The 13,665-nt window shown below is 34.9% G+C and overlaps 1 protein-coding gene across 3 annotated transcripts in view; it reads right to left on the bottom strand.

The window, feature by feature from the left end:
• Positions 1-807: 807 nt before the first annotated feature.
• The window catches only part of ROCK1 (Rho associated coiled-coil containing protein kinase 1), a 163,433-nt gene continuing 150,575 nt past the window's right edge, over positions 808-13,665 (bottom strand). For 2 of the 3 annotated variants that reach the window (XM_012445002.2, XM_012445003.3), the window contains exons 28-33: positions 10,575-10,645; positions 10,272-10,360; positions 6,536-6,614; positions 6,151-6,412; positions 4,973-5,180; positions 808-2,338 (exon numbers count right to left, since the gene is read on the bottom strand). In XM_012445002.2, coding sequence (XP_012300425.2) covers positions 2,335-2,338; positions 4,973-5,180; positions 6,151-6,412; positions 6,536-6,614; positions 10,272-10,360; positions 10,575-10,645 — 713 coding nt within the window. In that variant the 3' untranslated portion in view covers positions 808-2,334. Of the gene's footprint in view, positions 2,339-4,972; positions 5,181-6,150; positions 6,413-6,535; positions 6,615-10,271; positions 10,361-10,574; positions 10,646-11,096; positions 11,146-13,665 lie in introns of those variants that run through there. The other variant, XR_010343642.1, reaches the window with a different exon arrangement.

The raw sequence follows: 13,665 nt of genomic DNA, 5'->3' as shown, positions 1-13,665 counted from the left end.
AGCAGCAAGAGCTTCATGGTCCATCATGAGCAAAAAATGGTTCCCTTTGCTCTCCAAGTCCCATGTGGGCAATGCAGAGTGGCTCAGGTGGGTGGTGAGCACACAGTGGGTTTGCATCATAGGTGGAAGAGGCTATCCTTATAATACTGGACAGTAAACAAACTCGACATCCTCTCAAGGGAGACACACTATCTTCCAAGGCTGTTCACTATGTAAATATCCTTGGAAAAGAGAGTCAAAAGATAGGTTGTCAGAGTCTCTACTTACCTGATGTGCAGAAATGTAAGAGACCCATGAAGAATTGTTTCCCAACACACATTAGCCAGCTTTTCTTTGTTTTTTTTTTTTTTTTTGAGACGGAGTTTCGATCTTGTTACCCAGGCTGGAGTGCAATGGCGCAATCTCGGCCCACTGCAACCTCCGCCTCCTGCGTTCAGGCAATTCTCCTGCCTCAGCCTCCTGAGTAGCTGGGATTACAGGCACACACGACCATGCCCAGCTAATTTTTTGTATTAGTAGAGATGGAGTTTCACCATATTGACCAGATGGTCTCGATCTCTTGACCTCGTGATCCACCCGCCTCGGCCTCCCAAAGTGCTGGGATTACAGGCTTGAGACACCGCGCCCGGCTAGCCAGCTTTTCATTTGAAGTATAGCCACTCTTGTTTTATAGCCCAAGACCACGTTTTATCTTTTAAAAATATACTTTAACCATGGAATTTAACAAACATTTATATACAATCAGAGACTAATTTGAAGTATGTTTTCCATTCATTTCAGCCATGAGAAAACACATTGCAGTCAAAATTAAAGATATCCATCCATAAATTACTTTTATTTCTCATTAAATGAGCACAGAGTCATTAGTATATTAATAACAGATATGTTTATTATTACATATCCATCAGTGCGGCTTTCAATACCACTTGAAACATGCATATCATCCTAGAGACGATCAGTTTTCCAGTGCTTCTTATCTGATACACATTACTGCAAAGCCATTATAAATTACTGAGGAGGTATTTGGTTAAAAAAAAATAATAATAATTCATACTGCCCATATGAATCAACTCTTGTTACTGGACAAGAGTTTAACAGTATTTATCTGGTAATTCCTATGTTAACTGGAAAACATCATGGATGTATTGCCATAATTTCCTTTTCATATTGATGCAACTTTCTACATTTTTTGCAGTTTTTATAAAGTCATTATTGTAGCAGGTAGTTTGATGCAAAGATTGTACTCAATTTATGAAAGTCCAACAAACCTCTAAATATTTTAAATTAAACCAATTATCAATGAAAAACTCACTGACACACATAATTTTTTGAAAATACATTTTTTGAAATTTCTATACTTACTCATGGCAGTAAAATAATTATCTCAAATTAAGGCACTAAAAGGACAATGCAACTCCCATTCAAAGTGTTCTAAGAATAATTTACATTTCAAACAGTGCATACATTTCTTATATGTTTGTTAACTTAATGTCTTTATCATTTAAAACCACAAAGAAATACATTATACAATTATAGAAATGATGTACCCACAAAATGCTTTTAAACTTGGTTTTTTTGCACAGTTAGTTTCCTAATGTCTCTAGTAGTAAAATAACTCAATATGGCTTGGCAAAAATGCATAGATTAAATGTAAATTTTTTTTGTCCTCTCCCATTCCCCAAACTTGCTGAAACATATACAGTATTTTGTAAAGCATAATGAAAGATATTTAATTTCTCCACGAAGTCCACCATGGGCAATCAACAGTAAGGCTTTTAAATTCTACAGTGAGGGCACTGAAGTTCAAGTGATATCACTGCTTTCTTAAAATAGTTTTGTATAGTCTCGCAAGAGCACAAAAACTTAAGTCATTAAAAAACAAAAAACAAAAAACTTCAGTTTGTCTCATTTTGAGATATTTTCTTTACTCCTTCCATGAGCTGATCTTGATAGTGATGGCCGTTCCACTTGAAAGTGAAAGTCCCTTCCTCTTACTCATATGAGGAAAACTCTGTTCTATCACGATTGACAGGCATTTTCTTATAAATCCAAAAAGGCAGCACCTTTAAAAAAAAATATATCTACCTAAGCTTTCCCCCAATTGTACTTGCATTACATAGTAATAATTAATCTAATCTACCTGTAGGCAAACCCGCAATAAAAAAAAAAACCCTCAGTGTGTTGTGCCAAAGCAAGGACAGAATAACAGCAATCTTAACCCTGAAGCCTGTGATATTTGTGTCAAAGAAACAGCCTGTCTGCTCTGCATGGTTAAAGAAGCCTGGTTTATCAGGTAGCATCCCACACGATTCCACAAGGCATTCGGTCACATGGTTAACTGTTGACGGGGGAAAGAAAAAAACTAATTTAAGAAATGCAGTCAGTTTAAAAATACAAGAAACAAACATTAGAAGGAAAGGTAAATATACATTATCTTTACATACAATAATTAACAATCACACAAAATTTGGAAAACAAGGAATAGGAAAAATATACTTAGTATTCTCTCCTCTTTGTTTCTACACCTTTTCTTACTTAGCTATAATTCCATTTTAAATCATTTTAGATCCAGTTTAAATTTTCAGACACATTTTTTTACTCCGCTATAATCTCATTTTAAATCATTTTAGATCTAGTTTACAACCTATGTTCAGGAGAAGGCTGACACAACATTCTACAGAATTAAGTTAGCAGTGAGGTGATAATACCTGGGGTAGTGTGGTGGCTGAGGAACCAAAGGATATGAGTCATTTCAAAGGATTAGGCCTGGTTACTGACAATAGGGATGAATTCAAGATGGTTTTAGGCCTGCTTGGAAGATGTGGGTGACATTAGAAGCGAGGCAAATCAGTGTTAGGTCTCAGCTTCTAGATTCGAGTGGCCTTATTAATCTAGGGATTATACTCTAGGGAAGCTGGTATGTTGTGGAAGAGAGGCTTTGGAATTGGACAACATAGGCTTTAGAATTGGACAGAAATGGTTTCCAATCTTGGCTGTGTGATTGAGCAAACTGCTTAATTTCTCTGAGCCTTATTTGCTAATATGTAAAATGAGAACTTAATGAGATGAGATTTCATAATTTCTCTTGAAAAAAGTTAACTGCTGGGTGCGGTGGCTCACGCCTGTAATCCCAGCACTTTGGGAGGCCAAGGTGGGTGGATCACCTGAGGTCAGGAGTTTGAGACCAGCCTGGCCAACATGGAGAAACCCTATCTCTACTAAAAATACAAAAATTAGCAGGGCGTGGTGACACATGCCTATAATCCCAGCTACTCAGGAGGCTGAGGTGGGAGAATAGCTTGAACCCTGGAGGCAGAGGTTGCAATGAGCTGAGATTGCGCCACTGCACTCCAGCCTGGGCGACAGAGCAAAATTCCGTCTCTAAATAAATAAATAAATAAATAAATAAATAAATGGTTACGTCTTATAGCTGTTTATCATAGCATAAAAGATATTTTTGGGAAAAAGTCCATCAAAAATAAACAGCCAGGCATGGTGGCTCAAGCCTGAAATTCTAGCACTTTGGGCAGGATCACTTGAGGTCAGGAGTTTGAGATCAGCCTGGCCAACGTGGCAAAACTCCATCTTTTCTAAAAATACAAAAATTAGCCAGGCGTGGTGGCATGTGGCTGTAATCCCAGCTACTTGGAAGGCTGAGGCAGAAGAATTGCTTGAACCAGGAGGTAGAGGTTGCAGTGAGTTGAGATAGCACCACTACTGCACTCCAGCCTGGGCAACAGAGCGAGACTCTGTCTCAAAAAAAAAAAACGCAAAAAACAAAAAAAAGTTAAACAACAAAAGAAGTAGGACTTAACTGGGAAGTTTGTTTGTAATAACATAGTCACTGATATGCAGCCATAAAAAAGGATGAGTTTGTCTGGGCATGGTGGCTCATGTCTGTAATCACAGCACTTTGGGTGGCTAAGGCAGGTGGATCACAAGGTCAGGAGTTCGAGACCAGCCTGGCTCCCACAGTGAAACCCCGTCTCTACTAAAAATACAAAAATTAGCCACCCGTGGTGGCGTGCACCTGTACTCCCAGCTACTCGGGAGGCTGCAGCAGGAGAACTGCTTGAACCTGGAAGGCAGAGGTTGTGGTGAGCTGAGATGGAGCCACTGCACTCCAGCCTAGGTAACAGAGCAAGACTCCATCTCAAAAAAAAAAAAAGAAAGAAAAAGAAAAAAGGATGAGTTCATGTCCTTTGTAGGGACATGGATAAAGCAGGAAACCATCATTCTCAGCAAAGCAACACAGGAACAGAAACCAAACACCACATGTTCTCACTCGTAAGTGGAAGTTGAACAATGAGAACACATGGACACAGGAAGGGGAACATCACACATCAGGGCCTGTTGGCTGGTGGGGAGCTAGGGGAGGGATAGCATTAGGAGAAATACCTAATGTAGATGATGGATTGATGGGTGCAGCAAACCCCATGGCATGTGTATACCTATGTAACAAACCTGCACATTCTGCACATGTATGCCACAATTTAAAGTATAATAATAATAATAAAAAAAAACATAGTCACTGACATTACCAAATAATTTTGTATGTTGGAATAGTAAGGGAAGTTAACAAAAAAGGAAAAAACAATTTTGATTTTTGTAGAAAAACTATGCCAACACAGTTAAAAAATAGAAAAGATTATTAAAAGTTTACATGAATTTGTGCATTAAAAAAAATAACAAGTTGGTTAAACCATTAAGGGCTAAAAATATGTCATGTACACCAACTTATGACAATAAAATCAGACACAGAACTATATGAATATATTGCATGTATTATTATTATTAAATTCTAACAAGAATATGTTAAACTAATTTTTATAAAGTCACTGCAAGTAATATATAAAGAGCTAGCTTCAAATGATGGCCTCTGTGGTGAAAAGAACAGTTAGATTTCTGATTTTAATAGATGCTATCCAATCATTTTCACATTGTTAAAAAGGTTAGCATTTCAAATCCTTACCTAGTTTTTCCAGATGTATTTTTGACCACTTTCCGGAAAGACTGATTTGCAGTGGATCTTGTAGAAAGTGTTCGAGGGGAGGCACGAACAAAACCAGATGGTGGATTCTTAGGAATTTTCTTTACTAAATGAGTTACCCATTTTTTTTGTTCATCCTGAGAACATGCTAACAGCAGCATATCTCTTGCTGATGTTACATCATAACTTACTATGTTAAGGGGGAAAAAAATCATAATTAAAACCATACAATTTTAAAAATCCAACCTATCAAATGCATAGTTTTTCAAGTTCTTAAAGTTTTAAAAGTTTTACTATGCTTAATTAAGCATGAACAATATCTCATTCTCCTTAAGTTAAATAAGTCTGGAATTGAAAAACAAAACATTAGTCAAACGAATAAAGTAAAACTAGAAATATTAAAAAAAAAAACAAATAAATGTATTTAAAGAACCTAAGTTTCTTATCTGAAAGTAGCTATAGTCTATATTCTGTCCCTCAAGCTGCCTCTGCTAAACTAGAAGATATCCTGTCTATGATACAGCATGCATGCTGATCCATGCAGTGAATGCCACACAGAAAGAAGAGGAAAAACTCAAGGGAGGAACAGAGTGGAACTCACCTGTTGCTCTTCTCTCCAACTTGGAAAAATTTCTTAGTGGCAAGTTTGTTTTTGTTTGTTTACAAGGGGATTCTCTTTAAAAACATCATTGGCCAGGTGCGGTGGCTCACAACTATAATCCCATCGCTTTGGGAGGCCGAGGTGAAAGGTCAGGAGTTCAAGACCAGCCTGGCCAATATGGTGAAACCCTGTCTCTACTAAAAATATAAAATTAGCTGAGTGTGGTGACACACACCTGTAGTCCCAGCTACTCAGGAGACTGAGATAGGAGAATTGCTGGAACCTGGGAGCTGGAGGCTGCAGTGAGCTGGGATCACAACACTGCACTCCAGCCTGGGTAAGACAAGAGTGAGACTCCATCTCAAAAATAAATAAATAAAAATAAAAACATTCTTAAAAGCTAAATCTGTAAATAGCTGCACATTGCTCCACCAGTATCAAAATAGTACTTCTCATAATCTCTTCTCAACTTGGTATAGAAATCACTACACGTATGTTATTTCATTGAGACTTAAAACTAAATTTGTTGTAAGTTGTAAAAATAATTTTCATGCCTTACCTTTACATGGACAAATTAAGTCCTCTTTCTTATCTAAGTGATCTCTGTGGCACTTAACATGGCATCTTCGACACTCTAGGGCAGGGGGTGGCTTAAAAACATGCCAGAGAGGTTTGGCACAGGCATCACAATTGGCAGGAAAGTGGTAGAGTGTAGGAATAAACTCATGGCCTTTGTGATTTTGGAAATTAGTTTTTTCAGTTTGTTGTACTGGTTCCATCTCTACATCTTTTCTACATTCACCTTCATTTGCATATAGTATCTACATTCAGGAATGGTGAAAGGAAAAAGATTTTTAAAATCTTAAGCATTGGTATATTTTACATTTACTTCACAAAAATACTTAGGGCTTAGATTCTTTAAAATTGTGATTTCAGATTTTTACCTGGAATATTTTAGGAATTTCTTCAGTTTCAGCTCTATACACATCTCCTTGGGTTACAGGTCTAACATGAAACAGTTTACTAAAATGAAAATAAATATAGGCCATTTACAAAAACTCATGTATTGTAAAAGACAGACATTTCACTAAAGAGGACATACAGGGGGCAAATAAGCACATAAAATATTCAACATCACCAGTCATTAGAGACATGCAAATTAAAACCACAATGAGTATCACTACACAGCTATCAGAGTTAAAAAAAATAAAAACAGTAATAACACCAAATGCTGGTGAGAATGCAGAGAAAGTAAATCACTCATACACTGCTGATAGAAACGTAAAATTACAGAGCCACTCTGGAAAAAGAGTATGGCATTTCTTAGAAAACTAAACATATGTTTACCATACAATCCAGCAAACAGCACTGTTCGGCCTTTAATTCCAAGAAACAAAAATTCACATAAAATTTTATATCTATTTTTTAAAACCTGCACATAGATGTTCATAGCAGCTTTATTCATAATAACTAAAAACTAGAAACAACCCAAATGAATGGGTAGGGAAACTGTGATACATCTATACTATGGACTACTACTCAATAAGAAAAAAAATTATACTTGGATTGATCTTAAGGGAACTATATTGAGTGGGAAAAAAGCTGATCATGAAAGACTACACATTATTTGATTCCATTCATAAAACACCCTTAAAGAGACAAAATTATAGAGATGGAGAACAGATTAATGTTGTTATGGATTGGGGAGAAGCGGAGGAAGGAAGCTGCCTTTTAGCTACAAAAGGAGTAGCACAGGGATGCTTGTGATGGAATTGTTCTGTATTTTGAGTGTGGTGGTGGTCATATGAATCTATACACATGAGAAAGGCCTACAGATTGGAAAGAAAGAAGTAAAACTCATTATTTGGTGATGACATGATTACATGCAATTGTCTCTTGGTATCTGTGGCAGATTGGTCCCAGGACCCCCGGAGGATACCAAAATCCTTTGGGGATTTCGAAAAGAGAAAGAGAGGGAGGAGGGAAGAAACAGGAAAAAAAAGAAAAGATAAAAAATGGTGTAGTATTTATATATAACCTAAGCACATCCTCCTGTATATTTTAAATTCTCTCTAGATTACTTATAATATCTAATATAATGTAAATGCAATGGAAATCATTATTATACTATGTTGTTTAGAAAATAATGACAAGAAAACAAATAGGTACATATTTAAGTACAGACACAACCACAGTAGTCCTAACTACATTTTCAATCCATGGTTGGTTTGAATGCACAGATGCAGAACCCACAGATACAGAGGGCAATGTGCAGAAAAGCCCTGTGGAATTGACCCCAAAACCCTACAACCCTACAAAACTGTTAAGTGCAAAGCAAGATTAAACGATTCAAGGTCAACATATAAAAACAAATATTGTTGGAACAATCAGATACCTATGTTGGGGGGAGGGGGAAGCCAACCTGACCTAAACAACTAACTACCTCTTACCAAACACAGACCATAAAAAGCACAAAACATTTTTAAAAACTGGTACATTGATCCTCATTAAAGGACACCATTAAGAAAATCAACAGGTAAGCAACAGATTGGACAATACTGGCATTACATATTTCTAACATAGGATTCTTATTCAGAATATATATAGAACTCTTAGAAAACCAATCTTAAAAACATGAGCCACCCAATTTAAAAATGGGCAAAAGATTTGAAAATACTTCAGAAAATAGATACAATGGCTAAAAATGACATGGAAGATTTTTGGTATTATTAGTTATGAGGAGAATGCAAATTAAAATAACAATGAGATAGCATTTAACATCCACTAGAACAGCTGAAATCAAAGGTTAATATCACCAAATGTTGGTGAGGATGTGGAGCAACTGAAACTCATACTGTTGGTGAATATAAAATAGTGTGCCATAATAATTTTTGAGAACTGTTCGGCAAATTTTAAAAAAGTTAAACACAGATCTACTTTTTAAGCCAAGATTCCACTCCTAGGTGTTTACCCATGAGAAATGAAAACATAAGTTAAAAAAAAAAAGGAATGCTCATAAATCTTATTTACAATAGCCCCAAATTGCAAGCAACCCAAATGTCAATCAACACAAAAATGGATAAACAGATTATGATATATTCATGCAATGGAATACTATTCAGCAATACAAAGAACAATCAATACATACAACGCCACAGGTGCAGGCTGAGTGAAAGATGCCAGGCACAAAAGTGTACGTTACTATTTAATTCCATTTATATAAAGTTCTACAACAGGCAAAACTAATCTTGGCAATAGAAATCAGATCATGGGAAGGGGCACAAGTGAGCTTTCTTTATAATAAAAAAAAAATTCTTTTTTAGAGACCGGGTCTTACTAGGTTGCCTGGGCTGATCTTGAATTGAACTCAGGCCATTTGCCCACCTCGGTGTCCCAAAGTGCTGGGGTTAGAGGCATAAGCCACCATGCCCAGCCACAAGTGAGTTTTCTAGAGAAACAGAAATGTTTTTTATCTTGCATTGAGTGGTGTCTGTATGAGTGTTTACAACTGTAAAAAGTTACTGAACAGAACATGTAAGACCTATGAACTTTATTGTGGGAAACTATACCTTAATAGAGAGGAAAGAAACCTCTCATCAATCTAAAAAGTATTTACATTAGTTTAAAGATGGTTCTTTCATACTAGCGTTTATGTATTATTTCACTTAAGGTGGTAATTTAAATTTTGACAACTAAAGCTGCTTTTTAAAAAAATAGAAAATAAATGAGTATTCTCTGGTACTTACCTAGTTCTTTTTAAATTCTAACTATAATCAGCTCCAAAAATATTTAATTCCAAAGGAATGGCAATACCTCATCTTACATATGTATCTCTTTTAAATAGTACTTACTCACTTGACTTTGAATTTATATTTTGTTGCATATGTTTTGCCTTTTCTACTACTAGTCAGTAGGCTCCTTAACTATGGAACTTACTCATCTTTATACGTACTACAGAATCTATGATAATACAAGCAGCAACACTTAAGAAATCATTTTAGAATGGATATAAGAAAAATATATTATACTTATTATAGGCCTCTTTGAGCTATCACTACAAAGGAACAGATATATTTATATTTCCCCTTAATAATGACAAAGAATCCTACACAGTTATTCTTTGGTATCCGTGAGGAATTGATTCCAGAAACTCCAACAATACCAAAGTCCAAGTATGCTCAAGGATCTTATATAAAATGATGTAATATTTGCATATAACCTATGTAGATCCTCCTGTATGCTTTAAAATCATCTCTAGATTACTCATAATACATAATACAGCGTAAATGCAATATAAACAGTTGTTATACTGTATTTTCTTTTTTAGAAATTTGTATTATTTTTAATTGCTATATTGTGATTTTTAGTTTTCTTTTAAATATTTTCTATCCACAGTTGTGGACATGGAACCCACTGATACAGAGCTGACTATACATTTTGAAATGCTTTCTGAACTCAAACTACTAAACACTTGAAATAAAAAATTCATTTTTCAATAAGCCTATAAATTTTTCCTTCTTACATTTTGCTAAAGATTAAAGTCAACATTTATGTTTGTTAAACCAGAAAAGTAGAAAACAGTGTTTAAATAACACAAAATATAAAATAAATTTTAAGTCTGAAAATAATTATCAAAAGTTAGCTCTCAACCCCTTTAAAATTCAATCAAAGGCAACTTACTCTATGTCCAATACCATAGATGGATTGGATTGCTCCTTATCTTGTTCATCATTATAGAACAAAATTTTTTTGCTGCTTACCACAACATACTGAAATAAGAAAAAAGGGGGAAGAATTAAAAGAGCAACGTTAACTTGGTTTAAAGTGATAAGCATAATATCTGCCACTGATATCTACATTATATTGTATTAATTAATGTAAAACCAATGCTAGTAAAAAAAAAAAAGAGTTAATATAAGTTCTATGCTTCAAAGTAAAATATAGAACAAAATACAAGTTAGAAAAAAATTAGGTATATGGTACCTGTTTCTTCCAGCCATATCGTTTGATATTTCCTCTATTTGGTACTGAAAGCCAACCTTCAATTCTTGACTCTAGGAGAAAATATATATATATTAGTCAGTCTTAAATTGTAACAAAATAAAAACAATTAAAAGTTGTCTGACAGCATGCAGCAACAAGCAATTGAACACAACTAAATGAATAAGTGCTATAATTTGCTCTCCCATGCTTCAATCACACAAATCAACTTTAATGGCCATACAAATACTGCAGAAAAAAATTCCAAGCCACTTTTCCCATACAATTTAACATTTAGTACTCAATTACAAAAGTATGAAGTAACAATATCCTTAAGAGCCAGGCAAGACTGGAATGGATTGCAGCTTAAATGGGATATGATGTAGACTTTATCATTTAACATTCATATAAAAATAATCAGCAAAAAAAAAGAAAGAAAAAAATTATGCAGCAAGTGGAACAAATCAGAGCCATGATTTACACAAGAAAGAGCAAGCAAAAGTATAGAAGTGTCCTATTACTCACAGAAGATAAGAATAGAAGATAAATAAATAAGGAATGCAGGCAGAATCAACTAGATATAAAGAATAAGAGAAAAGCATTTTATTTGTTTTCTCAGTACAACATTCTGATTAAGCTTTTTGGTAAAACAACGGCAACAATTTCAATAAAATCGTCCAAATTTGGTTGAGGGGAGCACTAAATTCTAGTGGTTAAGTCCAATTACAATTCTACTCAAACTAAAGAGTTTTAAAGCCTCTTAAGTTTGTGATGTCACAATCTGATAAACAGTAAAATAACACAGAATCCATTGGGTCTACCGCTACTATTTCAACTAGTACGTGCATACCAGGAATTCCTTGACTATTTGACCAAGGCATTTTATAATAACTAGCACTACTGTTTAAATGTAACTAATGTTTACTAGAAATATCTGGGGGATAAAGACAATTCCATTAGAAATGGTTATTTTTATATCAGGTTGGAAATAAAATTCATTCAATTTTACTATTTTCTATAGCTCTCAAAAACATCTGAAACACAAAAAAAACCTTATATTTGAAACACAAAAGAATAGAAAAATAACCAATTTCAAAGTATGACACTAAAATGTGAGATTATACTATCATTCAAATCATAATCCTAAGGGGAATATATATTGTCCCCCTTCACATAGTTTAAAAGCTATAAAACTCAGTCTTACAGTAATAGTTAATAGGTAACATTTACTGATTTATTATTACTTATAAATTTATTATTTGCCACATTTTGTAATATCTCATATTTAATCTAAGTCCATGAATACAGGATATTATATTCCTAGGGATTCGAAATAGGCTCTATCATCTTCCACTTGCAAAAGAAGAGACTAAGGCTTAGCAAGGTAAACTGAACTTGTGCAAGGAAACTGTATCAGTATCTATAAAAGCTCTACGGTTTCAAACCCAGGCAGTCTAATTTCTTAGCTTACGTTTCTAAAGCACAACACTATTCTGTTCCCAAACAAGCTTTGCAGTTGACTGAATTATGGGAAATATTTTTTCCCCTACTCCCACCAGGTACTCCACGCCTTTGCTTGTTATTCCTCTTCATATAAATTGTTAAAATGTAAGAAATAATGAGATAACTTTAGTTCAAAATGATCCCTGTCTTCTCCCATTTTTTTTTGACATGAAATCTTGTTATGTTGTCCAGGCTGGCCTCGAACTCCTGAGCCTTAGCTTCCTGAGCAATGGTATGCACCACAGCACCTAGCTTTAACTGCTGCAATTTAGTTCATGAAATAATTATTTTGTTAGTTAGGTAGTTCCTTGGTAAGTTTTGTGAAAGCAAAGACCGTATACGCTTGATTTTATATACCCCATGGCAGCTGACACACAGAGGAGGTACTTGACAGGTATCTGTTGATTATTTTGCAATTCTGCCTTTTTCTGAATTAAGCCAATTAGAGTCATCCTTTGTAAATAGTGGTTATAGTTTAAAAAACAAACGGGTAGTTTTATACTAAATAACATGCAGAAGGCTGCTGATCACATATTGATCATTCACCAATATTTTATCTTACAAAAGTAAAATATTTATTACCAGCAATTTTCCCACTAGTGTGGCAGAAACTGCAGTTCTCCGTTTTAAAGTGTAGTTTGGAAAACATTAAGATGAACATTAGTGAGAATGAAAAATAGTCTTAATATCTGATAATACAAAGTTGTTTAGTATCAGTAATTCCTCATTGAAAACAAAGATATAAAAGCCCTTGAAATCTTGACATTCACACAAAATTGTGTATGTCAAAATACCCTACGCCTCCAAATTATTTCTTTGTGATAATGTCAAAAATACTTATGCTTTCTGGCTCTAGATGTGAGTTAACCTGTCAGTTTTCTTTAATATGTCTTCCATGAGTTGTTATATGGTATGCCTTTATCTGTCATTTCAGTGTTCCTTAGAAATTTTATAAATTGAGGGAATTTTATGAGTCAATTAAGCCCAAATTCTACATTTGCTCATATTTAAATTAAATGAAGAGGGGCTGGGAAAAAAGAAATTAAATGAAATCTGGAATGCAAATAAAGGTGTTGAGAATATGTAAAGATTTTTGCCAATTTACAACAACGTTATGGGAGAAAATTTTAGTTTTCCTGTCTGGTGAATTCCCTCAGAGAAGCAACTCAACTAAGATGAATAATAACAGATAAAAAATACATACTAGCTTCTCCTGCGTTTCCTTTCCTTACTCCTACCACAGATGAAAGATAATATACTTGTTTTTAAAATATATAAAGACCGCCTCTAAAATAGGGACCACCTGTGACTTAACTGGCGATCTGGAGGTAAACTGCTGTAAATTCCATCTTTCATAAGCACAGAAATCAGCTTCTCCAGATAAGCAAATGAAACTCCCACTGAGAGAACATCTAAGTCTGGATTATCATTAACAATATTCTACAGGCTGGGTGAGGTAGCTCAGGCCTGTAATCTCAGCACTTTGGGAGGCCGAGGTAGGTGGATCACGAGGTCAGGAGTTCAGGACTCAGCTTGGCCAAGATGGAGAACTCCGTCTCAACTAAAAATACAGAAATTAGCCGGGCTTGGT

Source organism: Aotus nancymaae, unplaced genomic scaffold, assembly GCF_030222135.1.
Source record: "Aotus nancymaae isolate 86718 unplaced genomic scaffold, 86718_ANA_hifiasm-v0.15.2.pri h1tg000020l, whole genome shotgun sequence".
Lineage (NCBI taxonomy): Eukaryota > Metazoa > Chordata > Mammalia > Primates > Aotidae > Aotus > Aotus nancymaae.
Note: the sequence above shows the minus strand (reverse complement) of the source record. Positions and strands in the feature narration are given on the sequence as shown.